This window comes from Mobula hypostoma, chromosome 1, assembly GCF_963921235.1.
Source record: "Mobula hypostoma chromosome 1, sMobHyp1.1, whole genome shotgun sequence".
Taxonomy (NCBI): domain Eukaryota; kingdom Metazoa; phylum Chordata; class Chondrichthyes; order Myliobatiformes; family Myliobatidae; genus Mobula; species Mobula hypostoma.
The window spans coordinates 50,957,620-50,977,788 of NC_086097.1; the positions used below are offsets into that span (position 1 = coordinate 50,957,620).

General features: G+C 38.5%; 1 protein-coding gene across 1 annotated transcript in view; it reads right to left on the bottom strand.

The window, feature by feature from the left end:
* map4k5 (mitogen-activated protein kinase kinase kinase kinase 5) overlaps positions 1 to 20,169 on the bottom strand; it is a 155,957-nt gene that overhangs the window by 72,679 nt on the left and 63,109 nt on the right. Inside the window, exons 4-9 of the mRNA XM_063048484.1 lie at positions 17,240 to 17,304; positions 10,855 to 10,910; positions 8,290 to 8,337; positions 7,916 to 7,958; positions 5,708 to 5,780; positions 4,965 to 5,096 (exon numbers count right to left, since the gene is read on the bottom strand). Of these exons, the coding sequence (XP_062904554.1) occupies positions 4,965 to 5,096; positions 5,708 to 5,780; positions 7,916 to 7,958; positions 8,290 to 8,337; positions 10,855 to 10,910; positions 17,240 to 17,304 (417 nt within the window). The remainder of the gene's footprint in view (positions 1 to 4,964; positions 5,097 to 5,707; positions 5,781 to 7,915; positions 7,959 to 8,289; positions 8,338 to 10,854; positions 10,911 to 17,239; positions 17,305 to 20,169) is intronic.

Below are 20,169 nucleotides of genomic sequence, written 5' to 3' on the forward strand. Positions count from 1 at the left end.
TGTACCACCAGCAAATTTGTAGATGGTATTTGAGCTATGCATAGCCACACAGTCATGGGTATATAGAGAGAATACAGCAGTGGGCTAAGCTCACACCCCTGAAGTGCAGCAGTGTTGGTTGTCAGCGAGGAGGAGATGTTATCACCAATCCGCACACATTGTGGTCTTCCGGTTAGAAAATTGAGGATCCAATTGCAGAGGGAAGTACAGAGGCCCAGGTTCTGTAACTTCTCAATCATTATTGTGGAAATGGTGTTAAATGCTGTGCTGTAGTTGATGACGTGGGTGTTTGTATTGTCCAGGTGGTCTAAGCCCATGTGAAGAGCCATTGACATTGCATCTGCCGTTGACCTATTGTGGCAATAGGCAAATTGCAATAGGTCCAGGTCTTTGCTGAGGCAGGAGTTGAGTCTAGTCATGACTAACCCCTCAAAGCATTTCATCACTGTAGATGTGAGTGCTACCAGGCGATAGTCATTTAGGCAGCTCACATTATTCTTCTTAGGCACTGATATAATTGTTGCCTTTTTGAAGTGGGAACTTCCATCCGTAGCAGCGAGAGGTTGAAAATGTCCTTGAATACTCCCGCCAGTTGGTAGGCACAAGCTTTGAAAGCCTTACCAGGTACTCCGTCTGGACCTTCCGCCTTGCGAGGGCTCACCCTCTTTAAAGACAGCCTAACATCGGCCTCTGAGACAGAGATCACTGGGTCATCAGGTGCAGCAGGGATATTCACAGCCGTAGTTACATTCTCCCTTTCAAAGCGGGCATAGAAAACATCTAGTAGTGAAGCATTGCTGCCATTCATGCTACTGGGTTTCGCTTTGTAGGATGTAATGTCTTGCAACCCCTGCCAGAGTTGTCGTACATCCGATGTCGCCTCCAAGCTCATTCAAAATTGTCTCTTCACCCTTGAAATAGCCCTCTGTAAATCATACCTGGTTTTCTGGTACAGGACTAGGTAGCCAGACTTGAATGCCACAGATCTAGCCTTCAGCAGACGACGTACCTCCTGGTTCATCCACGGCTTTTGGTTTAGGAATGTACAGTAAGGCTTTGCAGGCACACACTCATCCACACAGGTTTTAATGAAGTCAGTTACAACTGCATCTGTTAGCCTCTCCCTCTGTACTGCTCTGTTTCCTTATGTGGACATCAAAGATCCATCACATGTGGCAACAATATACTTCAAACGCGCATAAAGGTATTCTTCCTAACATCTTGGTCTGACAATTTTACTCTTTTGCTGAAGCAAGATGTAACTAAGAGTTAGATAAGGGACATACAATGTGGCTACTGCATTTAGAATTTTGGAAGGCTCAAATAAGACCTCAAATAAGAGATCATTACAGAAAATTAAAGTATGGGGGATTGAGAATTGGGTTGACAGACAGGAAACAGAGCAGGAACAAATGGGCACAAACATGAGATTCTGCAGATTCTGGAAATCTAGAGCAACACACACAAAATTCTGGAAGAATTCAGCAAGTCAGACAGCACCTATGGAGGGAAATAAACTGTTGAAGTGTCAGGCTGAGAGCCTTCATCAGGAATAAAGGGGTCTTTATCAGGGTGGCAGACATGGCGTAGTGAGGTGCTACAGAATAAATATTTTGGTTCCAAGTAGTCACAATATTTATTCATGATTTGGATGAAGGACCTACAAGTAACGTCTTCAGACCAGATAAAGCTGCAGAGATTGTGTATGGGTGGGAATGTGAGATACCAGGAGGAAGCAAAATCACGAATGTGTTTTGGCAATTTTGATAAGGGTGCACATGAATGGCTGGTGCACTAAGCTATGGACAAAGGCACAGTTATCCTCTGACTCCAAAAAATGATTATCTGAATGGCCATAGATTAAGAAAGAGGGGGATGCAACAAGATCTGGGTATCCTTAGACATCAGATTCAAATTTCTTAGCCTTCTTTGTTAGAGATTTGATTATACAAGCCAAGATGTCTTGCTGCAGCTATACTGCACCTTGGTGAAACCCCATCCAAAGTTTTATGTGCAACGTCTGGTTACTCAAGAAAGGATGTTCTTGCTATGGAAAAGCTACACAAAAGGTTTACTACACTAATTACTAGATCTGGTATAGTGTGACTGATACACGAGGAGACATTGGATGAATTAGGTCTATAGTTTGGCTAATTTAAAAGAGTGAGAGGAGAAATCAGAGAAAGCTATTTTAACATTACGAGGCAGATTAGATGCAGAGAAATTGCTCCCAGTGGCTGGAGAGTCTAGAACCACAGGACACGGAAGATGGCAATTAGAACCAAGATCAGGAAAGATTCTTCACTTGAGGTTGGTGAACCTGTGGAATTTTCTTCCAGAGACAGTGGGAGTCAAGTCATTAAGTACATTAAAAAAGGACAAGGTAGATATAGTTCCTGATATTAAAAGGAACTGAGTGGTATGCAGGAACAGGATACTGAAACAGACAATCAACCTGGATGGCACTAGAAACCCCTTCCCATCTGTTCCTGTTCCTTCAACACTCCCCTAATGGTTACTATTATCATCTTCCTTACATCAGATTCCATCAATGATAACTTTTGTGTAAATTATCACCCTCCAAGCTGCCTCTACCTTCATTGTCCATTCCACCACTCCCTGCTTTCCCAACCTGGCACTTCATGTCTACCTTCACATACTCTTATCTCCGAATATCACCTCCCCTGCCTGTCTGCCAATCTGTCATCCTTCACCTCTCCTCATTCCATCAATCATCCACTGACCCTGTCTTGACACTCCCCATCTCCTCTTTGTACTAGCTATCTTCTCTCTCTACTCTTAATTCTAATGCAGTTCCAACCCAAAACATTGACAATTTCTTTTTCTCAGCAGATGCTGCCTGACCTGTTGAGTTCCTCCAACACATTACTTATTTATCAAGATTCCAGCATCAGCAGTCTCCTTTGTCTGTTTTTAATGTCTTGATATTTCTTGTTACCATTTTTTATTTTATTACTCACTTCGACAACTCCAGTATCAACAGCAGACTCTGAACTCACATTTTCAACATGGCGCATAAAGTCAGGTCTGTACACTGTGAACAACACTACTTCTAATCTGCCAATCCAGAACATTTCTCACAATTTAGAGATTTTACTTCTGTTTTGTAACCATCATTCAATCCACCTGGTCCCTAACTCCTACAGCTAAACTCATTCTTTAATTGTAAATTAACTTACATTTAGATATTTCCCTGCAGTGTGGAGATATGGGATGCGCTGGGTGTACACAAGCCTGTCCTTTCACTCCAAATCTGTACTTGCAACTAGATCCAAGGTGTTGTGACGTACGAGGCAAAGATATTAGATTAATTATTGAAATCAGTTAAATATGTTATGTGAATTGTATTATATCCCCTCAGTCAGCATTAAAATTATTTTTAATCTTAATTCATTATGTACTCAAAAAAGAAAACAAAACAATTTGATTACTATTTTAACTATTAGCTTTGGTTCAGTGATAGCACTCCCTCCCACTTCAGGTGATCAGTAGTTAATTCCCAGTCCAGGCATGAGGTCAATGAGGCATGTTGTCCTGCCAATTGTGTAATCTTTCATATAAAATATGGACTTTGGACAATTTTTCCCCCATTTTATAGTTGTTATATTCTGTGCTTTCACCTGTTCTTTTCTTCTTTTTTGTGAGGAGAGCAGCGGATTTGGGGGCTGATGTTTTTTGTTATTATTTTGTGCAGGGAGAGGAGGATTTGGAGGCTGATGTTCTTGTTGTTTATTATGCGAGGGGGTTGGGGGCCAATGTTCTTGTTGCATTTTGTGCAGGGGAGTGAGGTTTGGGGAGGGAGGGGTTGATAATCATGTCATTTTTTTGTGTGGGTGGGGGGTTCGGTTTGCTGTTTTCTGAACTGACTTCCATGTTTTTTCTTTGTTTCATGGCTATCTGGAGAAGAAGAATCTCAGTTGTATACTGCAGACATAATTTGATAATAAATGAATCTTTGAAAACATCCATCAAAAATCCTTTGTTTATCAAAGATGGTTGCAGAATTCTCATGAAATCATTCAAACAGCAAAATTCTCCAAGCATATTGAGTAACATTTATCATTCAATCAAAACCAAAAGCAGATTTATATGTACTAACTGCTGGGTCTAATTAACACAAAACTATCCCTAGAAAATTTGAGGTTGAGGTAACAGAGATTGTAGTACCCTTTATTAAAAAAAATACTAATTACTGTTCCTCAGCGTGTCTGAGTTTCACTGGTAAAGTTTGGGAGGTGTGAGTCAGCAAGTGTTGGCAAAATGTAGTTACCAGCAATTAAAAAGACTCAAGAGTGAGGCTTGAACAGAGCAATTACCTAAACTTTGTCTTGTCTCAAACATAATAGAGATCATATTCTTAGCAGTGAATGCAGATTGCTAAATTGAGTGTGCAAGTATATTCTGTTTCACATATGGAATCTGGATAAAAGAAAGAAAAATGGTGCAAAGACAGTTGTTCATTATCTTGCATAGGAAGAGGGAGTTTTGGGGTTGGTTTTCACAAGCTTTGAGGGAAAAATACAAAATGCTTGGGTGATGGCAATGTATAGAGCTAGTAGGAATGCCTAAACATGATTCATTACATGCAAAGCAAATTGGGTTAGTTGAATGATGAGAGTTAAAGAGATGCTACTGCAATACTGCAATTCCCTTTGGGAGCAATAAAGTATCTATCTATCTATCTATCTATCTATCTAATGTCTCTACTTTCCTAAAATATCTTGCTATAATTTTTGAATATGAGAAAGCAGGAAAATCAATAACATGAAATATAATTAAACCAGATATAATGTACTTTTATGGAGGATATCTAAACTTATTTGCTACAGAGCATAAATAACATTATTCACATCAATGTGGCTTTAAATCCTTCAGGCCTTTTCATCACCAAGTGCAAAAGAGAACTTGTCAACTTCACAGATTTAAAAAAAAACATAAAATACCTCATAGGATGCAAATCAAACATTGGAGGCTGCAGTTCAGCCAGTTCAATAGCTGTGATTCCAACTGCCCAGATGTCACATAGCTGATTGTAGCCACCATTTTTCTCTACTGCAGCAACCTCTGGAGCCATCCTATAAACAAATATTCGCTTCAAATTCAATGAAACACACTTCAAAGAGCATAATTAACTTGTAGCTAAATGTCAACTTAGTTAGTTAGTTTAAAAGATACATGTGCCTGCTGAAATAAAATTGCAAAAGGTATAGATAGCCATTATAAATTAAGAGCTTATAAAATTCATAGAACTCAAAATAGCAACAAAATAATTCCATGAACTAAGTTACAAATATACTAGTTAATTAGTACATTAGTCATGGTGTTGTTCAGATATCATAGTAGTGAACACAGCAGTAATACAAGTTTATAGTAGGTCTGGAATGTACTACTATAACATTGCAGCTCATTTGTACATGCATCTGGCTAATATATTAGCCACAGGCACGTGTGCTCATTAAATGCATTTAAAGGCAATAACAAACTAAAATAAAATCTTGGCCCCCAACTATTAAAGTGAAATTAGGTACAGAATGCAATTGTGCAGGAACAGATACGAAAAGTTGGCTTCTCTCAACCATTCTTCAAATCTTTATTTCTATCACGTGAGTCAGTGAATGAGTGGCAGCTCCTTAGACTGGTTTTCGAATTATTTACTCCAGGAGGCAACTGCAAGGACTTTATTTACCAGTATGGGGTTCCAATGAAGGACTTCCTCTTGGCAATAGTTGCAGTTATTTTGGCAGCCACACCAAAGTCCGCTGAAATGTAAAATCAATATATTCACTTACTTTTTTTTGACAAAAGATCAGTATCAATGATTAGCTAAGTCAGTTTATTTAGTACAATGTCAGAATAGTGCTGATTACTGACAGTATCCACATAGAGAATCAAAAGGATTAAAGGATAGATTCATTTTATCCTATAACCATTTTTAAAGATGATGCCACCCAAAAGGGAACCTGTGGCAGTGAAAGGGGCAAGCTGACCAGCAAATCAGATTAATGAATTTTCACAGAAAACAATGCAGAGAATATCCCAGCATCTATAGAGTACTTTGTGTTTAAAAGTCACACTTAATGATTTTAGAGAAAGAAAAAGTTGAGATAACTTACGATAAAGTAAAAATGTATAAATGACAAAGCTATTTGCAAGTGTTGCAGGAGGATGAGAGTTCACAATTATAAAATTTAATTTTTCCCTAGCCAATTTATAAAAATGTTCCCAAAACATTCTGGAATCAGTGAGAATAAATTGTTCAATACTGTTTGAGAACTAGGTTAAACAAATACAAGCTAAACATTTTAGTGAGAATAATGGTCACATGGTTGAAGTTTTAAAAAGATAATGATTCTCTGTTACAACAATGACAAGAAACTTACGGAAAAACAGCATTCACTAACAGCAAATTATGGAATGAAATAATTAAATACTTAACATTTTTACGTAGATTTGTTAATTTTATATGATTGTTTCTAAGCTGTTACTATTCCATGAGACCCTGGAATATTTTGGGCACCACACAATGATTCTACCATTTTACAAGACTGGCAATTTATTGGGCAAACTAAAGGAGAATTTTGGATGAATTAAGTCAAATTTTATTTAAACAAGATAGATTTCAATAATTCTGGTTAGATTTGGATTACACATTCTAATTGGATTAGTTCTAGTTATTCATAAAAACTAGAGGTCTTACTGAATTAGGGGGAAAAAACAGCAGTAGATGATGCACTTTCCTTCCATTCTTTTGGAAAGTTGTGACTAAGCATTCTTGCATTGCTGGCATCAGGAGTTCCAAGTGCAGCTGTTTACTCATTCGAAGAACGTGGATTTCTCCTGTAATACCGCATTTAGTATCCATTCCTAATTGCCTCTCAACTAAGCAAGCAGTTGCCTGAAAGAAGGCTTCCTGTTTATGTTTTTAAAATCATTGGAAAAGGGACAAGGAAACCACAAAGGCAAAAGAGAACTAATATGTACAGCAGAGTTTATCAAGTTGGAAATACTTTGAATTTTTACAATGAAACTAACATAGCATTGAGAAACACATGCAGTTATGCACAAATCCAATATTACCAGCCCAACTGATAATAAGAAACATTACAATCAATCCTATTTCTTTTAATCAATGATTACACTTTCCTGGGATCATACTGGAGTTTTGCCTTTCCCAACTTGACCACTAATAAGCAACCTGGGAGATCACCCATGTGAGATCTGCTAATTCAGCAGAGGTGTAAGACCAAACAAGAGATTCACAGCAGCATAGCAGAAAGCTACTTGGGCAAGAACACAAAATTCAAAACAGCGTTCAGTAAATATGTACATAGTTATAATTACGATCCAAAACCAATGTATTAATTTAAAAATAACATATATTGAAGGTATTCTGTTTCAAAGGTTTTATAAAGTTCCATGTTGCCATCCTTTAAAATATACTTCAGCACCTTCTACTAAAGACACTCCATCTATCAATTGATCCTCAAATGATTTTGATCATACCACCTTGTAGCCTCAAACATCCAACATATACATTACTCAAAATGCACCTTTATTGTACTTTGCACTTGGTCAAGTATACATTTCCATAAATTTTCTGCAATGCAAAATTATTTTCTGATATTTTGTCACTAACTGCTTGATAAATGGCTGTTATTGTCTCAAATGATACTGATAACTAATTAACAATTCTCAAGAAAAGTCAATTGTGCATTTCGTAGTGGGTCTGAACCTGCATACTGATGTTATGTACTGACTTGATCCTTTGGGGCAACAATAAATACATCATAGTAAATTCACCCAGTTCTGAACCTTGCAGGATCACATTGCCTTTTCAGCTTAAAAGGTAACATACTTTTGAGAAATGTCCTGAATCTCAAGCTATAATACTCACCCAGCTTTATGTCGCCATGATCTGTCAGTAAAATGTTGGCCCCCTGAAGGAAAACAGATCAATTTTAGAGGTCCAGTGGATAATTCCTGGTCAACAGCAACTAATAAGATCAGTACAGTTCTAAATTTTAATTTCCCTTCCCAGTCAAGGTATCTGATTGCCAGTTTCTATTAATACCACCTGATTCTTTTGTTTTACATATCAAAGGTTTCAACACGTATACTCGCTCAAAGACTTCATTTTCACTAACTTGATAGTTATTGTTAAATCAAACTTCACCAGTTTGATTTAACAATAAAAGACTTCTTTTTTTAAAAAAAGCTTGTTTAAAAACAGTTTCTAAATAAAATATAAATTTAGTAAAACAAAGTCACCTTTATATCTCGGTGCATTTTTCCTTTGCTGTGCAAATAACCCAGACCCTACAAAGCAAGGTATATGTTGTTAACTACAAATAAAAGTATTCACAAGGCAACACTGCAAAAACAAACACAGACAGGGACAGCCATTTGTCTCCTCTCATCCAAAAAAATCTGCAGTCTCTTGGAAAAATTCTCTTACAACTATGTTTTTTGATTTCACTGCTCCAACAGAAAAGTTTCAAGTAACCTTTATGACATTACTCTTAATCATCCCTTGAGTAAATACCTCTTTTAATATTAAAAATAGTCAAATCTAAATATTGTGCTGCTCTTTAACCAGCCCTTGAGTAAATACCCCTTTCAATACTAAAAATAATCAAAACTAAATAGTGTGCTGCTCTTTCTATCACTGTTTTAATATACTATTTTGCAAACTATCTTACTTATTTAGCTATACAAAATTTCTATTTCTTTGCTAAATACTGTTACATAGTCAACTTTAGCCAGCCTCAGTTGACCAACTTAATTTCTACTTCCAAAACATAAACTCTATATACAAAATCAGACTAAAATTACCCAGGATCCTGTTTATTTCCAACCAGTATCTAACCATTCTCAATTCCCCATTCAGTTCTGAACAATAGTTTCTTGGAATCCAGTTAATTTCTTTCACTTTTCTGGATTAAATCCTGCATTTCCACAGTGGTAACAGCATACCATGTAATCTTACACGCCAGTCTTTACTGACGAGCCACCTCAAAAATCTAGCAAAATTGTTAGTTTTTCCAACTCACTTAAAAAAATGAAGTTAGATGTCTAAATATTTAAGCTTTGAGAGAGTACCTATTGTGATACCCCCTTAGGCAGTATATTCCAAATCCAACCGCTGAGTTTAAAAAAATCCTCTGTTCCCTGCTAAAGCTCTTGTCCCTTAATCTAAATTTACTCGTCTACTTTTGGACACTTCTGCTATCAGAAGCTTCCTACTATCAACTTTAAAAAATGTCCCTCAGGTCTGTAAATTTCCATCAGCCTCATTGACTCCAAGGAGAACAGACTCAGCCTTTCCTTATAAATGAAGCACTCCTCCCAGGCAACATCCCAGGGAAATTCTACCGCACCCTCAAGTGTGGTCATAGACTTCCGATAATATGACAGTTAAAACGGTACAGGACTCCAGTGTCACCTTAAAAATGTTTTATAAACTCGTACTACAACTTCTCTCAATATATGTAGTGTCCTGGCCAACGATGACAAATATCCATATGACTTCTATGTTGCTCCATCTCCATTGATCCTTGGATTTGCACACCAAGATCCTTCTGACTTTGCTATCAATTCCTAACCCTTACTAATTCATCCAAAGTGCATCATCTTGCAATTATGAGGAATACTGCACACTTGTCCTGACAGAAACGTGGCTCCAGGACACCGCTGTTTATCTAGAAGATCTAGTCTCCTTTCGTGCAGACAGAATTGCTGCGACCTCCATAAAGACCCACGGAAGAAGTCTGTGCATCAATAAGAACTTGTGTGTGAATTCCTCAGTAGTAGGGCCCACTGCTCACCGCAAATAAGAGTTTTTAAATGGTGAAGTACAGACCCTTCTAATTCCGAGGGAGTTCACTCCCATGTGACTGTTGTTGTTGTTTACATCTCTGCTTGTGCTGGGGAAGGGCTGCAGCAGCTCTTCGGACCTCCAGACTCAAAAACAGTTATTTTACCAAGCAGTCAGACTGATCAATACCCAGTTACCTGTTGCTGCAAGAATGAAGTCACTGGAGAAAGATACTGGTAGATTCAAAAGAGTGTCTTTATTCAACAAAACCAGGTATAGCAGGCATCATATGAGATACTACTTGGGCAGCGATTTGTTGGAAAAGTGATAGACTGCAGGACGTACACCACAGTCTATTCGGCTATTTAAAAAATATTTTTGTATGCAATTATATATATTTGCCTTGAATATTAGCATAACATCACTACCTACAGAAAACATCCTATCTGGATGCCTCACACTCCTATGGTAATCGCTCTGCCCGTGATGGCAAAAAAATTTCGGAAAGTTGTGGACACAGTTCAGTCCATCACAAAAACCAACCTCTTCCCCTTGGATTCTGTCGTTACCTCATTTCTTCAGAAAAGTAGCCAACATAAACAATAACCCTTCACACCCTGAACAATCTCTCTTTCCACCCACCCCCTTCATCGGGCAGAAGATACAAGGCTAGAAAACATGCACCATCAGGCTCCAGGACAGCTTCTATCCCACTGTTACAAAACCCTGAACATTGAAGATAAACTCTTGACCACACAACTTACCTCATCATGATCCTTGCACCCTAATCTCTACCTGCACTGTGTTTTCTCTGTAACTGTAACACTATATTCTGTATTCTGTTCATGTTTCTCCCTTGTATCACCCTGATGTATTTGTCCTGAAATTGTATATCGATGGCTTAAGAAATGAAGTTTTTCCACTGCATATTGGTACGTGACAATAATAAATCAATTCTGTTTTAGTTACTGACAAGAAATGCTTAACATTCAGTAAATTCAGAGACACTATTGTCCTACCTGCAACGTTTCCCTGCACACATAAGCTATCTGCAGTTCTGACAGTGGTCCTGTTACTGGAAAAGCAGAACACTCATTAGATAATAATGCATTAGTTAACTTTAAGTTCCAAGGTTCTGAATAATTCAAATAAACTCAACTTGTCCAGCTTTCCCTGCAGCTTTAACATCATTTTTTGTTTCCTGTTCAGTTCTGAACAAGGATCTCTGACCTTAAATGTTAGCTTGATTTCTCTTTTCACAGAAACATAAAATTCAGCAGGTCAGGCTGCATTTAAGTCTTGTTTTGTCTCATTCAATTATTTCTGTTTCTTAAATATGCATGCAAATTGGAAATAAAAACATGCTTGAATTGACAGATTCCAGAAAGATGAAAGACAAAGAAGGTGGCTGTTCAGACACTCAACCTGTTCACACCTGTGATACACTCACCATCAATAAGAAAAGAGAACGACTTCTGCATGAGTAACCACAATGAAGAATAAGGCACCATGGTTTTGAACACAAACATGCAAATGTTGCTATTTTAAAAACTTTCTCTCCAGCTGTCATTCAGTACTCCTTACTCTGACACCACACTCTTTACATTAACTAGGGGAATAGTTAATGTAAAGAGTGTGGTGTCTGAGTAAGGAGTACTGAATGACAGCTGGAGATAAAGTTTTTAAAATAGCAACATTTGCATGTTTGTGTTCAAAAACACAAAGGAGAAGGATGAGAAGATGGCGACGCGACACAGCGCGCGCGGCCGCTCTGGAATGATACCTGTATTTGTTTAGTAGGGTACCGTGAACAATTCTGATTTGATGGAGACAGACGTGAGAGCGCGGAGGAACATTTGGAGAAACTTCTGAAATGCCCGCTTCGCTGCCGCTGCCGCTGCTACTGCGTGATCCGGAATCTCTGGAGGAGTAGGTCTCTGAGTCCTCAGCTTTGCTTGTTTTGACGGCCGGGACAAGGTCGAAGGCGCTCGGCAAAGGATGGCGCTCCGGAGGCTGTATCGGAGGGGCTGGTTGGAGGCTCGAGGTTTTTGGACGGACTCAGTCGGCTGTGGTCGGGTGCTTCCAAGGCATCGGCAGTTGTCAGTGCCTGGAGGTTTATGGCAGGGAGTTTCTCCCTTTTTGCCACCTGCTATCGGGGACTATAAGAGTCAATCAGGACTTGAGATTTTTTTTACCGTACTCCTGGTCTGTTCTTTATCAAATTATGGTATTGTTCTGCACTGCTGTAACTATATGTTATAATTATGTGCTTTTGTCAGTGTTAGTCTTTGGTTTGTCCTGTTTTCTGTGATATCACTCTGGAGGAATATTGTATCATTTCTTAATGCATGTATACATTTCTAAATGACAATAAACGAGGACTGACTGTCCTCATAATCTAATCTAAGTCTTATCTAAAAGCAGCAATTTTTGTCAATGATGGCTGATGCAAAATAAGCAAACGGATTTCGTAATAGGGAATAAATTTGAATTTGTAGCTAAAAAAAAAAGGGAAATATCTGGGCATACTGACCATAACATAATGATTTAAGATGATAATTAGACACACAAGGATGACAAATTCCTAGATAGCAGATGAGGAAAGTAACTGATTTTTATACAGCTTTTTGGAAGTACATAATTTTCATAAATCTTCAAAAGGTGATACCTCAAAATGGCAGCATCTATCATTTAGAACGTGCTACCACCCAAGACATACCATCTTCGCATTACTACCATCAAGAATGGGGTACAGGAGAGTGAAGACAAATTCAATGCTTTAGGAAAAGCTTCTTCTCCTTCTTCATATTTATGGGTGGTCCATGAAACCATCCATGAACACTACTTTATTATTTTGCTCTCTTTTTGCACTTTTTTAAAAAATATTTCTTATTGTAACTTAGTTTATGTATTACACTGTACTACTGCCACAAAACAACAAATTTCATGACATACATTATTGATAATAAACCTAATTCTAATTCCATTGTAAAAGAAGAGATTAAACAGATTAAGAGAGCACACTGAGATCAGAAGAATGGAGGTGATTTTATTGAAGGATATAAAAATCTGAAGGCTAAATGTGGAATTGATTATTTCCCCCAGCAAGAGTATTTAAAACCAGCAATCACCGTCTCATAAAAGGTTAAAAGAAATTTCTTCATCCTCAAATCTTTGGAATTCTCTTCTCAAAAAGGAACAAAAGTCCCCCAAAGGTTCCATCACAAAGATTGCTAAGATTTTTTGATAATAAGAAAGCTGAAGAGTGATCTCAGGGGCATTTAAGATTATAAAATATTTTTTATAAGGCAGTTACAAAGACCATACAATGGATTCTGGTCAACTGGGACACAATGGGACCAGTACATTCTGGCCTAATTAAGCAGCTGTCCTAATTAGCCGAAGTTTCATGGAAATAGTTAAAGGTATAAAAAAAACTTCATTGCACTCAATTTCCACTTTTGCCAGTAGCTGCTGTGTTTCCTCCATCTGGTCAAAGAGCAGGACTATGTTATCTGCAAAATCGAGATCTGTGAGCGGTAACTGGTCTGACCCTTTTGGTTCGTCCTGGTTTTATGGTGAAACCAAGCTTGCCATGATCTTTGGTAGCTTGACATACCGTGTAATCAAAGACGATTATAAAGATGTAGGGTGCTAGCTGCTGGTGTCCTTGCAGCACACCAGCTAGGAGCTCGAACACTGCTGTTTCTCTCTCTGGTGATACAACTTTCCCCATGGTTTTGGTATAGATGGACACTATTGCTCCATTCTCGATTTTGCAGATGACATAGTCCTGCTCTCGGACCAGATGGGGGAAGCACAGCAGCTACTGACAAAAGTGGAAATTGAGTGCAATAAAGTTGGACCACCTAAACGCTAAAAAGACAGAGTACATGGCATTTAACTGCGACGAAGGTACTCTCAAGACCGTAAAGAATGATACCAAAAAGAAAGTCTTTGACTACAAGTATCTAGGGCCAAGAATGATGAGATCAGAGAAGGACATAAAGATACAGAAGGCGCTGGCGTGGAGGGCTATGAACGACATGAAGGAAATCTGGAAGGTGAACCTAACCAGAGGGCTTAAAAAGATCTTCATAGCAGTCATAGAGTCCATTCTCACATACAGTTGCAAGATGTGGACACTCACCAAGACTATGCGAAAGTCTCTAGATGGCTGCTATACACGAATGCTCCGGATGGTTCTTGACGTGAGTTGGCAACAGCACATGACAAACGTTGAGCTCTATGGCGACCCACCGATGCTCACCACTAACACTGAGGCAAGAAGACTGCAACTAGCGGGGCACTGTCTTCACCACCCCGAGCTACCTGCCAGCCTAGTCATCATATGGGAGCCCAAGAACGGGAGGATGAACCCTGGGCGCCCTCCCAAGACTATGGTCAACACGCTCCTGGAAGACAGTGGCGCAGTTAATGTAGATGAACTGAACGCACTGATGAGGGAGAGGGAGAAGTGGAGAGTCCGTCATTGTGCCCGCAGTGGTGGTGGCGTATAAAAAGACAAACTGAGTAACAAATTATGTATTTAAATGAAATACAGAACAAATTAGAACACTACCTATACTACAATAGTACTATAAAACTCTATAGTTCCTAACAGTTATCAGAGGAATTCATCCTCTGTACACTGCCATGTTCTTTCGATTGACCGTAAATGAACAAAATCAGTGCCAGTAATCGATAATCTTCATTTTCATTGCAGCATTCAAGATAATTGTCGATAGCTTCAAATCCATCATAGTTCCTAACTTGAAGTATTGAAATTTTATCAGTTTTGAAACAGTTACGAATTGTCTTACTGCTTATTTCTCATCAACCAGTGACAAACATGCAATTATTGCTATTTAAAAACTGCTTGTTCTAAGCATAGTGCAGCATCCAACGGCTACACAAGTGCATGCAACTGCTAGTAGTTAGAAGCTGTTGGCACCAGCCTCCGGTCCCAATAAAGTGGCATATTATCCCAAATAGATGAAGGGAACCATGGCTATTTTCTCAATTAGTCTTCTTTCTTTAAGAATTGTCCCAAATAAACAGCTGACCCAAATAGCTGATGGTTCAATGAACTGGAAATCCACTGTATTTCCATTTGAGGGGAAGAGAATCACTGGAAGCTATCAATGCAGGAAAGTCACCCAAAAATTCAACAGGAAATTCAGAGGAAACTTCTTTACACAGGAATGGTGAAAATGACAGGGAGTGATTGAAATAGCTTTGATGCATTTTAAGGGGCTGTCTAGAGTTGAGACAAAGAGCTACATTAACAGATTTAGATGATTAAAGACATGAGGCAGCTCAACTGAAGTACAAGCACCAGCAAGATCTAGGTGGGTAAAATGGTTTGTTTCCAAGTTCCACATTGGTGTAATTGCCTCTCCCTGCAAACTTTCAAACTAATTAATTCTATAACCAGAGGAGGGTGGAAGAACAGATAGAAAACTGATATTTTATCATGAAGGAGAAAATAATCTCAATTATCTAGTACTACATATAAACAAAACAATTGAGTTGTATTCTATACAAAAATATAACGGTGAGATGGGGAAAATTAGATGAAAATATGATCACAAAGTAAGAAGACACAAAACAGAAAATAATTAAACATTAAACTTGAAATCAGGAAATATGCATTATCAAGAGAAAGGTATCTGAGAGGACCCTGGAAATTTTCAATCATCATCATGGTGGGCATTCCATAACACCTCTGCTCAAAAAGGTATAACCAGTTAGTTAATTTGTACACAATTCATATTCAATTTTATAGGTATTCTAGAGCAATTATCATTCCAGTTACATAATCATCTTTTGCACTGGGCAAACAAAGTGGGGCAAAATAAAGAAATAAACAATGAAAATCATCAACTGAACCTCCATAAAGCAAAGGGCAACGTGGCATTTATATAGAAACCAAACAGAAATGGTTCTAGTCAATTCACAAGAAAAACATCTTTGTAGCACTAAGCCAATCAATCATCATCTTAGTGATGTTGGGGAAGTATTTTGGGTGCAAGTCACTTCCAACACTCAAAAAACATTAATGCCTTTTATTAAAGCAAATGCTGCTTTACCTGTGCACTGTCAGAATTCACAGAGGGGTTTCTTTCATTCATCAGCTCAGTGGTAGAAGCAGAGATTGGTAGTTGAAGGTTGTTTATTGAAATGAAGGCAATTGACTCGTGGTGTACCACAGAGATTGGTGTTGGGACTTCTGTCATTCATTAGTTATATACAGTAAATGATTTGGATGCAAATGCACAAGGGTCAATGCACAAGTGCAAATATGCAAGTTTGCAAATAACATGAAATTAGGGTGTGATGTTGCTAGTGAAGGCTGTCATCGTAGATTACAGGGGGGTCTTGGCCCAACTTCCCTAACCGGTCAAGGAGTGGCAAATGGATTTCAATATAGGTAAGCATGAGGTGATGGATTTTGGAAAATCAACTCAGCATAGGGCTTGTACTAGGAATACTAGAGCACTAGTGTAATGGAATATTTAAGGATTACAGGTGCCCAGTTCGATGAGAATGACACAGGTAGATAGGATGATGAAAATGGTGTTCAGCACACCAGCCTTTATCAATCAGGACCTTGAGCATAAGAATCTAGACATTATGCTGCAGATGTTTAAATCATTGTTGAGGTCACACAGAGTATTGTGTACCAATGTGTTCACACTGCTTAGGAAAGATAACACTAAACTGGAAGAGTGCAGAAAAGATTTACAAGAACAAGAGGGTCTGAATTATAGAGGCTAGGCTAGTTCATTATTCCTTGGAATGTATGAGAATGGGGATGACCTTAAAGAATCATTTAAAATTATGTAAGGCATAGATAAAGGTGATGATGCCTTTTCCCCAGGGTCGGGGAGTCCAAAACTAGTGGCACAGATTAGGGTAGGAAGGGAAAGATGAAAAAGGGACTGAGGGGCAACTTTTTCCATGGAGAGAATGGTGAATATATGAAATGAGCTGTCACAAGATGCAGTTGAGGCAGGTACTACAGTATAATTTAAAACACATTTACATAGGTACATGGGGTGGAGAGTAGAGGGCAAGGTTTAGACAGACGTGGACTGAACAGTAGGAATTGTGACTAGTTAGGTGGGCACTGTGGTTGCCATGGACTTGTCGGGCCTAAGGGATGCATCTGTGCTGTAATACTCTATAACTATGACAATAGTCAAGATTCAAGATTGTTTAACATCACTGAAGGACAATTACTATTACAAATATAACCAAAGCATAAGGAGCATCTTGGATCAAGATAAATGATAAGAAATAGCAGCTATCACTGTGGATGGTCTGTGACAAGGAACCAAGGAAGTTGACGAGTTGCTTATAAATGGGGAAAACAAAACTATGAAAACTCAAGCAACATACCATGGTATATATCCTGAAGGGATCCACCCCCACAGTATTCCATACAGATCCATAGCTTCTCACGGCTAAAAAAAGTAAAAAAAAACCCTTTTAGACAATATTACCATGAACATCATACAGTGTACTACTAGTTGTTTGAGATAATGGGATAAACGGGATAAGTTAACAACACTAGAACACTAATAAATATTATTTTTTTAACGATGTTAAATGACAGTATGTATGAAAACTTAAAGCAAACCCAAAGAAAAAAGATCCACGAAGTAATAATAGAAAAAATATTTAATTGCTATCATTTGATTGAAAGAATTGAGTAAAAAAAATCCTAGGGCAAATGCCAAATACCACATCCCCGCCCCCCCCCCCGTATTGTAAAGAAAAACTAATTCTTTTAATGTATACGTTGTATTTTTAAAATGTTTACTAACTCAATGCTTGTGTGCTCAATGCTCAATGCAATGTTTTGGAATGCTATAAATTGAACAGAAAATTAGGGTCATTAATCATGCTAATTTCTAAAAGCAAGACCAGCGCCTCAAAAAAAAATTCTGGTGAAAAATCAATAAACACAAGTTCAGTGAGAAAAGGCAATTCAATGTAGGAGGAGAGTTCTCCAATTTTTTTCGTTTTTGACAATTCATGCTTTTACTCCCAAAACTCTTCTTAATAGTGGCAAAGCCCAACAAGTTGTCGAAGTAATTTCTAATCAATCATTCTGTGGCTTATTCAAGACCAGTGATCCCCAACTCTACAAGATGTCCAGGTACAATCAACAGGTCATCTTGAGAGTGAAAAGGCAATTCCATGTAAAGTTAGACACACAATCAGAAGCATGACAGCTGTGGCAGGGCTGGCATGCAATTACTTCCTAGAAGGTGAAACCTAACAGTATAAATGGCAGTGCTGCTTCACTACCCAATGACCCCAATGCCTTTTATGTACATTTTGAAAGGGAGAATAACACTACATCTGTGAGAATTCCTACAGAATCTGGCAATGCTGTAATTTGTCAACCCTGTAATCTGTCTCAGAGGCCAAAGTCACAATATCTGTCAAGAGGGTGAAACTTCATAAGGCACCAGGCTCCGTCACTGTACCTGGCTACCCGGCAGCGTACTGACAATCTGTGATGACCAAATACCTGGAGTGTTCAAGGGCATCCTGCTGCAGTCAGAGGTTTCAAACTGCTTCAGAAGGGCATCATACTAATGGTCAAGAACAAGATAAGCTGCTTCAACAACCACTGCCTTGTAGCGCTCATATCTTATCTGAAGAAGTACTTTGAGAGGTTGATCACGGCTGAAATGAACTCCTGCTTGAGTAATGGTGTGGCGCTACTGCAATTTGCCTACCACCACAATAGGTCTACAGCAAATGCAATCTCACTGGCTCTCCACTGAACATTGGATAACAACAAAGCATACGTCAGGGTGCTGCTTATCAATTACAGCTTGACGTTCAATACTCACCATCTCCTCAGCACTAATCAATGTTTCAAAACCTGGGCCTCTGTACATGTCTTTGCAACTGGTAACATCTCCTCCTCACTGACCAACACAGATGCACAGAACAGCCCACTGCTCTACTCTCTCTACATTCATGACTAGGCACTGCTCAAACACCATCTATAAATTTCCTGATGGTGCCACTGTTTTTGGCAGAAACTCAAATGACAAAGAGGCATCAAACAGGAGTGAGATAGGCCTACTAGTTCAATGGTTTGCAACAACAGCCTTACAGTCCACAGAAAAACTAAAGAAATGGTTAGGAACTTCCAAAAGGGGAAATTGAGAGAATGGACACCAGTTCTCATTGAAGGGTCAGCAGTGGAAAGGGTGAGCAGCTTCAAGTTCCTGGGTGTCAAGCTCTCAAAGGATCTATCATAGGCCAAATACATGCATGCAATCTCAAGGAAACACTGGCACCTATACTTCACTAGAGGTTTGAGGAGATTTGGTAGGTCAAAGACTTCAGCAAATTTCTAAATATGTATGTCGAAATCATTCTGACTAGTTACATTATTGCCTGATATGAAGTCCCCAATGTGCAGGATCAAAAGAGGCTGCAAAACTGTAGCCTCAGCTAGCTCCATCACAAACACAGGCCCAACCCTTCACATCATTGAGGACATCTTCAAAAGGCAGTGTCGCAAGATGGGGCATCCATTATTTTGGACCCTCACCATCTAGGACATGCTCTCCTCTCATTACTACCATCAGGGAGGAGGAACAGGAGTTTGAAAACCCACAATCAGTTCTAGGAACAATTTCTTCCCCTCTGCCATCATATTTCTAAACAGTCCATGAATACTACCTTGCTATTCCTTTTGGCACTATTTATTTTTGTAACTAAAATAATTATTTGTCTTGTATGGTACTGCTACAACAAAACATTTCATAACATAGTGACAATAAACGTCATTCTGAAAAGTGTAAGCAACTTGGTCAACAACCACTATCCCTACCCATTTTCCTCTTTCATAACAAGCATTATCATAATTTTATATAGTAAAATATTCCAATGTATTTCAGAGGGAAAAAAATAAATTTAATCTAGGATGGGTGACTAGAAGCATGAAAACAAAAACAGATTTTAATGAGCATCTTAAAGGAGGTGTCATGGGGTAGCTAGGCCAAAGAGCATATTTTCATTCTGGATGAGGAGACATAGGAAACTAATTCTGGGATTTAGAATGCAGTATATGACTGCACAACTGCGAAAGGAACAAGAAATAAAATAGGATCCACAAGAAGTGTCCAAAGACGGTTACAAAGAAAACAAGTAAGACATGGAGTAATCTCAAAAGGTTAACTATTTTTAAAAACAGATTTTATATGCAAATTAGGACTTGGGTGGTAGAAGATAGATGAATATATTTATTGAAGTGCAATATGGAAAGCTAAGCAACCAGCTAGAGGACTTCGGAATAA